The sequence below is a fragment of the Cupressus sempervirens genome, chromosome 9 (assembly GCF_028749045.1).
Source record: "Cupressus sempervirens isolate cs-2001-9-10 chromosome 9, ASM2874904v1, whole genome shotgun sequence".
Lineage (NCBI taxonomy): Eukaryota > Viridiplantae > Streptophyta > Pinopsida > Cupressales > Cupressaceae > Cupressus > Cupressus sempervirens.
This window is the reverse complement of record NC_143126.1, coordinates 189,330,583-189,344,345: the sequence shown is the minus strand read 5'-3', so window position 1 is coordinate 189,344,345 and position 13,763 is coordinate 189,330,583. Positions and strand designations below refer to the sequence as shown.

The 13,763-nt window shown below is 35.7% G+C and overlaps 1 protein-coding gene across 1 annotated transcript in view; it reads left to right on the top strand.

Annotated features, from left to right (window-relative positions):
* Positions 1-721: 721 nt before the first annotated feature.
* LOC149538112 (Zinc finger protein 622) overlaps positions 722-13,763 on the top strand; it is a 34,674-nt gene continuing 21,632 nt past the window's right edge. The window contains exon 1 of the mRNA XM_089799493.1: positions 722-1,166. Coding sequence (XP_089655619.1) covers positions 1,062-1,166 — 105 coding nt within the window. The 5' untranslated portion in view covers positions 722-1,061. The remainder of the gene's footprint in view (positions 1,167-13,763) is intronic.

Here is a 13,763-nt window from a genome sequence, read left to right as displayed (position 1 = left end):
GATAGGGAGAGAGTGAGGCAGGGAGGGGGGGCAGAGCATAAGATGAATAATATATTTAAAAAGAGGGGGAGAGATGTGAAAATATTAATAGAGATAAAAATAGACAGGGTAATATGAAAGAGACTATGTAGACATAGATTGATAAGAATAAAGTATTAAAGGGCAGGATAGTTAACAAAGGGGGGGGGCGGGGGGCGATGGGGGCGGGGGGGAGTCAGAGGGAGATAAATAGGAAGAGGAGAGGAGGGAGATGAAGATATGAAATGATAAAGATATATGAGGTTGGGTAGTGGATAGATAGATAGATAGACCACATACATAGAGTAGATCAAAGAGAAATAGAGGAAATAGGGTATATATACATGTAAGAGAAAAATGTAAAGAGGAGTAATAAAAGCTAGAGATAAGAAGGGAAAACAGATTGGCTAGGTGTGTGAATAAAAAATATATAAAGGTGAAGGTAAAGAAGTAGACATGGAGAGTTTATAAATAACTATTCAAAAACATCATCAAAGATATACACGACTATTGACTTAACCCTTGCACCCTTCAAAGATGCAAGTGCTAGTTATATATGTTAAAGAATTAAATATAGTTTATAATTAAAACTTATACGAACAAATTATATGATTTTTTGTTACGAAATTATGCATTTGTAGTTTAAACCATATAATTAAACAATAAACAACAAATAGTAGGCGTGACACTTTCTAGAAAAAATACTCCCACAAACTAAACAGCTCTTTACTTTTCCATTCAAACGGCCCAAAAAAGAAAAGAATACAACCCTCAAGAGTTCGTAAGCGACGTCGTCAGCTTCTTAGACTTTTTCCGTCCATCCATCGTTATTCGCGTTTTGTAATGTCGGCCCTATTTGTACAACGAACCGGAAACAAAGATTTTCCCAACATCACGTTTCATTTTATCACCCAGGACGGTGAAAATAGTCAAGACCTCATTAGCGAGTCGGCTTAATACACAGAAAAATCAAATAGCAGAGCATATCAAGAAACGATTGAAAGTACAAAAGGATACATTCGGGGCACCTACATTTGGTAACGATGCCGCTGTTAACTTGCAATGCATGTAATGCAGAGTTCGAAGAAGATGCGGCTCAGAGGCTTCATTACAGGTCTGAATGGCACCGCTACAACCTCCGCAGAAAGGTGCGTTGAATTTTCTTACGCCCATTTCACGAGATTGAATGTAATAATAAAGGTCCAAAACCCTCAAACCTTAGGGTTTTGAAAATATGAAATATTAGGCCGATCATTTGGAAACATATAAATTGCAGGTTACTAGGTTTTAGGGTTTTTTGATTTCTTGATCTTATTAGTTAAATAATTAAAGATATAGGGCGTCTTTCACGTGGAACAGCTCTGGTTAATTTTTTTGTGGAACTGCACTCCAAACCAAAAAGTTCTGGTAATCTTGCTCTTGATCCCCTATCACATGCCAGTCACCTTCAATGGCTCTGAATCATCTTCCCGGTTCTGCAACCGCCACAATGGGTATTAGCCCTCCTGACCATTTTGTCCTTACACACGCTTTCAACACCCACACAACTTCTTCTTTAGAGCCAAGTTCCAATGCCCACGCAAGCACCATGGATGCAATATCTGTGTTCGACTGCTATCGTTGCTCAGAATTCAGACACTGCTCTCCAAGAAGCAGATTGATAATGTGCCATTGTTGGGATTATCAATGGTAAATATGCGTATTAGCCTTTTCCTAGTAGCATCCTCCAGGAAGCATTGCTGTTGTCTTGCAGTGCACAGCGTTTAATTTGCTTCCATATCTGCACTCCAAATCATTGATTCGCTTTGCAAAACCAAATGACGGTGAACTCCAAACCGACTTCTGTTCAAATATGAGCTAGCTCATCAACTTCTTAGATACCTTGATCAACTTCCTCTAGACTCTTTTCTAAGTGAGTATTGAAGTACTCCAAGTGGCATACGCGGTTGCCTCGAACATCCCCTGTGGAGTTATAATTGCCTGTCATAATAAATGTAAATGCCTTCGACTCTGACTTCTAATAGTGACGAACTTTAAATTCACAAGCACTTAATTTTCCCAATCGAACAATCTCTGAATCAGAGTCAATTTCCAAATGCTTACTATCAATTCCTTAGAAGCCCTCTATTGATTCATTCTCCGACTGTTCTTTCAAAGTCAAAGCAAGTTTGGATATGGTGTCTGTAATCTCATTTCTTTCTCATTTCACTTGGGTAATCTTAAATTCTGTAAAGGTTGCTATTAGGGAATTGATCTTCTTTAATTCTTGTTCAGATGCCAAATTCTAATCTCACTTTTGATGATTGCTTTCACAATTATCTGAGAGTCCCCTTCTAAATGTGGTTTGTCCGCACTTACACTGCATTGAGAATTGTCTAAACTTCTGTTGCAGTCTTAGTCCCATCTTCAAGGTGTTTAGCTCCAATCAACAAAATACTACCTTTGTTGTCTGTTGCCCCAAACCCTACTCCTAAGGGGCCTGGGTTACCTTTTGAAGCACCATTGAAGTTCAATTTGATCTAACCTTTCTCTGGAGCTTCCCAAACTTCTCTCAAAACCCTAGGAGAGGATGGATTTACCTTGGACTGCCCATTGATGGGCCATAATAAATAAAATGTCACTTGATTAAATAAAGTACTCCAAATATGATGAATATTAAAGTCGGCTTTCTAGATGCTTCTTGGAGTTCTTTATAAGGATATTTGATGGAGGCAGTAAGGCATGCATTTTGATTTGATGAATGAGTTATGATTTTTGGAAACAAATATCTTTAGAGTTTGATAGAATAGCTGGACGAAACCTAGTTCTTCCAAAGGGGTGGATTCGTGACAAAGTTCACAGTTGTATAAGTTGTTATGTTTTGAATAATATTGACTTTGTGGGGATATATATATATATATATATATATATATATATATATATATATATATATATATATATATATATATATATATATATATATATATATATATATATATAGACACACACATATATTTGCTGTAAATTTTGACATTGCAAAGAGTTGATTGAAGGCCATATTTTATTTGGTGACGGGATCTGCGGGAAGTCTTTGGGAGTATTTTAATAATTGATGCGGAATTATAACCTTGGCACACAAGCCTGGAATTTGATGGTCACCCCTGCCTGTCATATGAATTTTTTATGACGGTTGGGTCATTTTAGTGCCTTTCATTTTACATTTTAAGAAAAATATTGATTGTTAATTTTTTTATATATGAATAATTTATATTATTTTTATAAATTTAAATAATTTGTCAATATAATTTGTAATATATTAAATAAAATAAAAATGCTCATAAGTAAAACATTTAATATTTTAATCTAGAAGAAAAAAAATTCATTTGAAATTGAGATACAAAACATAGACTGATAAAAACAAACTAATCCAATTTACATCATTTCTTTCACATCCATTTAATGATACTCCCATTAATGCATCTAGTTTATCCAAATCTAGATTTGACTTTTTAATATCTTTGATGATATTTTGTTTTGAAAATCAAAATCCTCTTTCACAATCAACATTTCTTGCAGGAATATTAAGCACAGCCTGCCGTAACTTCATCATATGAGGATAACTTCTATGTCAATACTTTATGTTATGAAACAGTCTCTTTGAAAACATTTCTGATGTAGCTGCAAAAATGAATATAGTATTAGTAACTATGTAAGAATTTTTTTCTCTATAGATATTGGAAAACTACATAAAAAATTTACCTTATGTGATTCAATACGATGAAGAAGAATTTTGAAGCTATAGTAAAACTAAGATGCATTGTTTAATAAGAAATAATTTTTTTTGTGATACGATTGTTTTATACAAATAAGAATTGAAAATAAGTATAAGTTAGTAAGAAATGAAAAAATTTCATATTTACAAAAGTTTCTAATTATTTCATATTTTATTTAAAAATAATTCTAAGTATAATAATTAAAAATAAGTATAAATTAGTCATATATTAAAAAAATCATAGATGTTTCTAAATAAATACTATAAGAAAATTTTAAAATATAGAAGTTCTTATTTATATAAATATTATAAAATCATAAAATATAAAATTAACTAGACACCTTTCTAAAATTCATATATTCAAATTTAAAAATGCTAAATCAGTATAAATATAAAATAAAATAAAATAAAAATTCCATGTTTAATATGAAAAGATTTCAAAATATTAAATTTACAATGAATTATGCTAAAAATATATAAATATAAATATATAATAGATAATATAGAATATGTGTTAAGAAATAAATAATGATATTATTAATTAGTAAATTGAGTTTCTAAAATGCATATTTTTTATATTCTAAATTTCTACTAATATACACAAACATATATTAATATTAATAAAATAGAAATATATATATATTAAAATATGTTATATTTTTTTATACGTATTAAAATATCCTATATTTTATCATACATATATTGCATACATTTTATATAATGATATATATATTATTAAGTAAAGTATTATATCAATCTTATAAGAGATTTCGATTGTTTATCAAAAAATTTAATTGTCAACATTACGGTTTTATAAAAATCTAGCTTGTCAATATGTACGGTCTTAAAAAAATTTAGCCTGTCATATACGGTAAAAAATAGAAAAACAGCTAATACGACCATCAATTTCCAGGCTGTTGGCACGTATGTCTCAACTCTCAATATTGATAAATAATATAATCATGGGCTAAGTTGCTGAATCATGAGACTTTTGTGGTACCGGAATCTGATTTTGAAACGAATCTTCTTTGTTACATTGATTTGTTTCTGGATTCAATTGTGTAAAGATTTTTACCATCAACATTTCAAATCACACTATGTGATCCATCATCAGGATGACAAAGAGCAAGAGATGCAAAACAAAGAATCTCCTGTGGGTACACATATGAGATTTGTGTTTTTAAATGCTGAAATGTTGAGTGTTCTAGTTTGATCTTTTAAATATTTTGCACATCTGAGATTTGTGTTTTTAAATCCTGAAATGTTGAGTTTTTAACTTTGATCTTTTAGATATTTTTAAGACCTAGGCTGCTGATTAATGAATTCCGAACTTATCTACCATGAGATTCTGGCTTGATCTTCTTGATACAAAAATCTGAATTTAAATTAGAATTATATGTTTCAAAATTTAAAATTTGAAATTGTTTTGTTTATTGTACGTATAGGTATAGGACATTTTAAACTTAATTCTATTTTTAAGCTGCATACATACATACATACATATACACACAAATGCACATATACATACATGCATCTATCCATACACACACATATAAATCTGTATATATATGTGTGTGTTTTTTTGTGTACACACACACACACATGTATATATATGGATGCATGCATGCACGAACGTACCAAAAATGTACCCTCTCCCCCACCACAAACAAAAAATTCTGCTGCACCAGCGTTTCATACCTGTTCCTGTTCGTGATGCAGCAACTTAGATCATGGGAAAAGTAAGGAGACTTTACACGGAGTATAGTTGGGGGCTTAATATTTGATGACATCAAGGTTTCTGCAGAATTATTTGCTAAGTCCTAAAGTTCCATAAAATATTTGTACCAGCAAACAATATAAGAGCTAAAGGTGAAATCTAATATTTCAATTGAGCAAAACCTTCCCATTATGTATTCTGTGAGTAACTCTGTAGCTATATTGTCAGTGTCAGTCTGTCTATTTCTGAAAGAAATGTCAACAGATTTTGTACTTCTGGTGTTCATTTTATTTGCATTAGGGTTACACTTGTGCCTTGTTTGTGTCAACTGAGTATTTTTGCTTTTTTATTCGAAAGCATTCAATTGGCAAATATGACAATGAAAGAATCCAAACTCAATAAACACATAAAGAAGAGGGATGATCCATGGCATGATCCACGGAATCACTTCATGATTAATGAGCAAAACAGTACTGCGGTCTATTTCAAATGTTCACCAGCACAATGACATATTCTCTGTTTTTATACTGTGGTTGGTAAAAATAAAGTTGTAAAGATATACAAAATATCCGAATCCTATGGAATGAGCATCATAATTTTCAAGAATGGGGTTGGCGTCCCACCTCATGTGAGGCCTGAGATGATCGTCCTAGTATCAGTCGTGCTCCCTGGCAGATTCGTTTTACCAAGCATCCCCTCCCATTCTTGAACTGGTCATATTTGAAATTTCAATTCAGTCAACTTAACCGAGTTGGCTCATAATAAAACATTAATAAAATCAAGGCAGCCAAGGCTGATTCACATAAAACTATTTTAATTAAATAATTATTAATATAAGATAATATTATTATTTGTTTATTTAATTGTTATTTGAAAAGCAAATAAAAGGGGTGCTGTAAAGCACCTTAACTAGCTATATCAATTTGGGCTCATGATAGTCCTCCCCTCTTGAATCGCTTGACCTAAAGCAATTCTAAGTCGAGATGCTCAAAGACCTCAATCCCTTTGTAATGTCCCCTTTTTAGCATTTATATCTTGATGTTGTTGTTAGCCTATTTCCCCACGGTTCCGTAGGCTAACTAGGACATTAAAGGGACTTAGAGGCCATTTGGCCTAGATAGTTTCAGTTGCAGGTCTTTCTGTGGGGTTTTGAGGCAACTCTGGGCATACTTACTATTTATAGTAAGTCATCTTGGATATGGTCGGACATCCAGTGGCAGCGGTATGTCGATGGTAATTGTTTAAAATCGACAAGAAGACTTGTTTATCATTGATAAGATTTGTTATGCATTGATAAAGCTATTTTATAAAGTTAAATTTAAATATTTAACTTTATTAATGCATAGACTATAGTTTGTGGAAAATATTTAAATTAAAAGAGTCCCCTTTATTTTATAACACATTGGAGACATAAGTTACATAAAGGGAGTGATGTTTTATCCCACATGGAGAAAATGAAGGATTTAGCTCTTGTGAGAACACTATAAAAGAAAGGGAAGAGCTTCTTTTTAGTATGCTTGGAAATATTAAAGAAATTGGAAATTTTTTTGGAGATTGTCTCAATAGTTTGAAGGACGAAATCCCTTCAAGCTGGAAATTTTGACGCTATTGAAAGATATGGTCTTGAGATTTAACATGGTAGCAGTCCGAAAAAGTAGTCCGAAAAAGCGGAACCGAAAAAGCAAGCCGAAAAAGCAGTTCGTAAAAGCAGACCGAAAAAGCGGAACTGAAAAAGCAGGCTGAAAAAGTAGTCTATAAAAGCAGTTCAAAAAGCAGATCCGAAAAAACAGTTCGAAAAAGCAAATTGGAAAAGCAAACTAGAAGGGGCAGCATTGAAGGAAATTATTACAGCCATCTACAACCAGGTTCTCTTGTTATTATTGTTTTTAGGGTATTATAAGTTTCAGCTGTAAGTGTGCATTATACCAGCATTATCATTTTGTAATCCATGTAAATGCCAAAAGTCTTGGCCATATTTCATGGGCATTGTATTTGAAATTTCATTGCAATTAAGAAGATAATAGTTGCTGGTGTCATTTAAGCAATTCAATATCATTATTTATCAGCTAGTTAGTTTGCATACCAACTGTTTGTAAAAATGCCAGTTGGCTGTAGGTATTAATTTCTCATGCTTAGATCATATATATGCATTGAATATTGTCAAAATTAGTAGCACACTTTTGTTAGGTCATTGTGTAGTCCATTTGGAGTCTTCTAGCACAAGATTCTCATTGATGCAAATTGAAGAAAGAGTCATTTAGAGCCAGCTAAAATACTATATCAGTCATACGTCCCTTTCGTCAGCATTTTTGAGAGCAGATTTGAGGAGGGTCATTACAGTGGTATTAGAGCGGTTTCCTGCCAACCTGATTGGGTTATTTCAGATTGAATTCAATTATCAGTATGGCTTTAACAGGAGACAAGGATTTGGAAGAAAGAATGCACAATGTAAAGAAGAAATTAGATTGTCCATTTCAGCAAACAGAAGACCTTCTAAGAACTTTGGAGGAGTTGGAAACTTATTTAGGCAAGTTTGATCAGTCAAGACCCGATGCTATGCAAACAACTTTATCTCCAGCATTTGGTTTATTGGTTAAGCCCCGATTATTGAGACATCATGATGAGGTAATAAGACTTACAGCTCTCTCTTGCATTAGTGAAATCATGAGGATAATAGCTGGCCTTGATTCTTATGACGATCAGATTATGAAAGAGGTACTTCATGCCATGGTAAAAAGCTTTGAAAAGTTGGACAACATTCGGGACCCTTATTTCACAAAGAGGGCAAGATTACTTGAAGTATTTGCAAGGTGTAGATTTGAAAATATTATGCTGGCAATTAGTTGTATTAGTGACATTCGCAGGATGTTTAGTACATTTTGGAATATTATGGACGAGTTTCATCCCAGCAGAGTATTGGCATCGATGCACTCCATCATGTTCACAATCTTGTTTGAGGGGGAGGATGAAATTTCTAAACTTTTGGCAAAAGACTTATGGTATGTTTGGACAAAAGAGAGGAATTTGTCACCTATGGCATGTACGTGGTTAAAGAGCCTGATTGATAGGCCTAAGGATCGTACCTTCCCTATGACAAGCAGAAACTTGTATGAGGAGTTTAACAGATATGCGGATTAGATACAGGGAGACATTAGCACATCTTCAGGTAATGGTTTATCTGCATCATCTTCATAGGAAGAAGGGGTTACAGATGTTGTGTTGGTTGAGCTAGTTGCATTAGAAGGTGATATCATAGACACACCAGATTGCGTGAGTGACACAGATAGTGATTCCAGTACAGTTGGGCTGGATGAAGTTACTGCAGTTGAGGATACTGTCATGTTTGAGGATAGTACAGTTGATCAGAAAGTGAGCATTCATGACTTTGTTGAGAAAGAGTACCAGGCACAGTTAGATGCTTCGTCACATGAGGTTGAGGCTGGTAGAACTCCGCATGATTTGTTCAGCTAGTTGAAGGTGAGCAAAGACAGTATTGTGACTTCATTATCTCATCATGACAGGATGTGGGATATGATAGAGGATCACATTCGGATGATTCAGTTACAAGGTAGACATAAGGGAGTTCAGGCAAAGTCTTCTTGTGTTGACTTACAGGCGATTAGGGAAGGAATGGGAACGATGAAGTTGAGTTATTTACATCTTCTATCAAATCGTGACCATCTTCTTAGCCTTGAGGAGAAAGGAGGAGGAAGTTGACAAGCTTTCTTGCGAGCTTGAGGACACTCGAGCTTCTTTGGTGAATACTCCATTGGCATTACAGGACTGGGAGAGACATAGGGATAAGCATGGCATGGAGTTGAGTTTAGTTTCATCTTGCACTCATGATACTCAACTTTTTGCGGCAGGCAGATCATATGTGGTCGTTGATAATGTTGCGAGTTCATCTTGCATTCACATCCAGGATACAGGGACAATATCAGACAGGTATGTGGAGTTAGTTGGTATTGGTCATATTACCCAGGTGAGGAGTTTGCTTGAGTTACCAGCTGATTCTAGTTTACGGATATGGACTCGAGATTGTTATATTGGCGTTTGGGATTCAGTTGACTGGAGATCTTTATCACTTTTTGGTAGCAGTGATTGTTTGGGTGCTATCATGGATTTGATTAGCAGATTGCACGGTGTTGTCTTTTCTTGTGCCAGTAGCTTGTCCGATGTTGGTATTAGTTTTTATACACCGGTGTTGGGCTTTGTTCATATATCCAGTCGACCATTCTTGCTGGAATGTGTTGATGATCTTTCATCCTTGGCAGTGCGTACAGATGAGTCCGAGGATCATATTGGCATTGATGACATCCAGGAGGATGCAGTGGGCAGTTTTGAAGACTTAGTTTCCTTGGCAGGTTCTTTTGGTACAGAGGAGTTGGATAGCAGTGCTACAGTTTTTGATACTCTGTATGTTGATATGAGCTTTGGAGTTGATTCGCAGGATATGGATGGTAATACTCTAGAGACCAGTAACTTTGAGGATACTCCTTTAGACAGTGCGTCAGAGGAGGTTTGTAGGAGACAGTCTAGCCAGTGCCATCATGTGTCTAGTCAGTTGAGAGTTAGTGAGCGAGACATTTCTATCGCTTGCCAACATTTCGACGCTGCTCGTCAGTTGTTAGCAGTTTATGGATGGGGTTCTCCTACTAGTGATGAGCAGGGAGGTAGTTATCTTTCCTTGACAGAGATCCACTCTTTATGGGAGGCTATTCGGATTCTGAGACAGAATTATATGCAGTTGGTAGTCGACAGAGATTATCTTATGGAGTGGGGGAGTACAGCATACGATGCATTATTGGCCAAGGAAGATGAGGTGAGTGAGCTTACTCAGCAGCTCGAGGTGACTTCTGAGATTCTTGAGAGTACACAGTTGGCTTTCAAGGAGTCACAGTTTCATTTGGCTAAGGTGACCATGGAGTTAGAGCAACTGCAGTCTTTACCGAATTCTGTACAATCACGAACCGTGGTGTCTGGGGATCTGCGGATGTCCATGGTCGAGGTTGATAGAGGTAGTGGAGATGAGGATATATCTGTCCACGACACTAGTATTGGCATATTTGGTCCGTTTCCACTAGAGGTAGGTTCAACTGAGTTGGGCGCTGCAGCTGAGCATTGTGATATGTTTGACTTGGAGGGCACAGAGACTAGTGATGTTGTTGATTCTGCACTCTTGGCTATATCATCCTTTGACTTAGCTGATGATCAGTCACAGTTGGTTGTATTACGTCTGCAGGATGAGTCTTTGACTGGGATTGGTTCTTTTTACCGGCATTATACTGTAGGATATGTTCATCGGTTTGCTTTTGATCCATGTGTTGAGGAGTTGATGGCAGACAAGTTTGGTCTAGGCTCTCGTTTTTGCTATCTACCGTGTAATGACTATTCACCATCAGCAGTGCATGGGTGTTATGGTTATGAGACAGTGACCGGTGATCTGCAGAGTTGTGTTAATTGCAGTAGGTGTGTAGTGTGTGGATTCTCTGTATTTGGTGCAGTTTCATGCGGGAGTATTCATCGTTGTTGCAGAATTGTATTGTACATTCCACATAGGCTAGTGGGATGTGTTGATGGTATTTACTATGTTGGCAGTTTGGGTTATCTACTTTACTTGGGTTTTGATATTTCGAGAGCTTGTTTCTCATGGGTTCCTGACTTTGGAGTTTGGGTGAGTTGTATTCGCCAATTTGATTATGGATTCCTCTTGGTTAATTTTTCAGAGGTTGTTGCAGGAGCCTATGTTGATTGACACCAGTATAGTTCATGACTACATTTGGGATCCAGGCGGATTGATTGGGTTGTTGTTCGACCATTGCTTGGGGACAAGCAATTTTGGGAAGGGTGGAATGTAATATCCCCTTTTTAGCATTTATAGCATGATGTTGTTGTTAGCCTATTTCCCCACGGTTCCGTAGGCTAACTAGGACATTAAAGGGACTTAGAGGCCATTTGGCCTACATAGTTTCAGCGGCAGGTCTTTCTATGGGGTTTTGAGGCAACTTTGGGTATACTTACTATTTATAGTAAGTCATCTTGGATATGGTCGGACATCTAGTGGCAGCGGTATGTCGATGGTAATTGTTTAAAATTGACAAGAAGACTTGTTTATTATTGATAAGATTTGTTATGCATTGATAAAGCTATTTTATAAAGTTAAATTTAAATATTTAACTTTATTAATGCATAGACTATAGTTTGTGGGAAGTATTTAAATTAAAAGAGTCCCCTTTATTTTATAACACAATGGAGACATAAGTTACATAAAAGGAGTGATGTTTTATCCCACATGGAGAAAACGAAAGATTGAGCTCTTGTGAGAACACTATAAAAGAAAGGGAAGAGCTTTTTTTTAGTATGCTTGGAAATATCAAAGAAATTGGGAAATTTTCTGGAGATTATGTCTCAATAGTTTGAAAGACGAAATCCCTTCAAGTTGGAAATCCTGACGCCATTGAAAGATATGGTCTTGAGATTTAACATGGTAACAGTTCGAAAAAGCAGTCTGAAAAAGCGGAACCAAAAAAGCAGTCTGAAAAAGTGGAACCGAAAAAGCAGGCTGAAAAAGTAGTCCGTAAAAGCAGTTCAAAAAGCGGATCCGAAAAAGCAGTTCGAAAAAGCAAATCGGAAAAGCAAAGCAGAAAGGGCAGCATTGAAGGAAATTATTACAGCCATCTACAACTAGGTTCTCTTGTTAGTATTGTTTTTAGGGTATTATAAGTTTCAGCTGTAAGTGTGCATTATACCAGCATTATCATTTTCTAATCCATGTAAATGCCAAAACTCTTGGCCATATTTCATGAGCATTGTATTTGAAATTTCATTGCAATTAAGAAGATAATAGTTGCTGGTGTCATTTAAGCAATTCAATATCATTATTTATCAGCTAGTTAGTTTGCATACCAACTGTTTGTAAAAACGCCAGTTGGCTGTAGGTATTCATTTCTCATGCTTAGATCATATATATGCATTGAATATTGTCAAAATTAGTAGCACACTCATGTTAGGTCATTGTGTAGTCCATTTGGAGTCTTCTAGCACAAGATTCTCATTGATGCAAATTGAAGAAAGAGTCATTTAGAGCCAGCTAAAATACTATATCAGTCATACGTCCCTTGCACGTGAATTGGTTGATGAAATTCCTTGATCTTTCATTAGCATTTTTGAGAGCAGATTTGAGGAGGGTCATTACACCCTTCTCATGTAGCATCTTTAGCCTTTAGATGGTAGTCCTTGTTGGAAATTGTAGCTGCGATAGAGATTTGTATCCCTAGAATATGGATATTATTATCGTTATGGTCACCTTCAGCTGAAGAGGACATTTATGATAATAATTGTAATATTAAATATAAAGTCACATGTCTTATGCCATGCGTTGAGGCATGCATATGTAAATGCAAAGAGTCATATTTCGGGAAATTAAAGAGACCTTCAGTTGTAATGTCAAGAGTCTCTCTATTTTGTTATATATATAGCATCAAGTGAAAAACATTGTACATTGGAACATTTTGTTATCAATAAAGTGATATTATGTTGTGTGGCTCATTTTTTCCCCTCATTTTGGAAGGGTTTTCCCAGGGTAATCTTGCATATCTCTTGTATCTATTTTGGCTATTCCTTATTTCTTTTTATCTCAATTTCTGGGCAGTAACTTTAACAACTCCTTCCACTTCACCATATACTCTGGAATCAGCTTATTTAGTAACCTCTTCTCCCTCGCATTCAAGACTGCTTCAGATCCCAATATTAATTTGCCCTGATAGTCAATTGGCAGCAATTCTGTCGAAGGCACAATTTACTGCCCAAGGGCCTTTTAAAGGTAAGAAACATGAAAGGTGTTATGCATTCTGCTATTGGGAGGTAGTTCGAGCGCATAAGCAACTTGTCCCACCTTCTTGATTACTGGATAAGGTCCATAGTAAGGGCCTTTTAAAGGTAAGAAACATGAAAGGTGTTATGAATTCTGCTATTGGAAGGTAGTTCGAGCGCATAAGCAACTTGTCCCGCCTTCTTGATTACTGGATAAGGTCCATAGTAATGGGGTTTTAATTTCTGTGCCCCACTGCCTTTGATGGATGACTGTCTTATATGGCTGCAATCTAAAAAATACCAAGTTACCCACCTCAAATGATCTTTTTGTCCAATGCTGGGCAGTATATGACTTTTGCTGATCCCGCATTGGCTGCGAATTCTCCTTGAGAGCTACCAAAATATCCTTGCTCTGCTGGACCATATCCTTAGCACTGGGAGCTCTACTATCAGTAAAAATCAAAT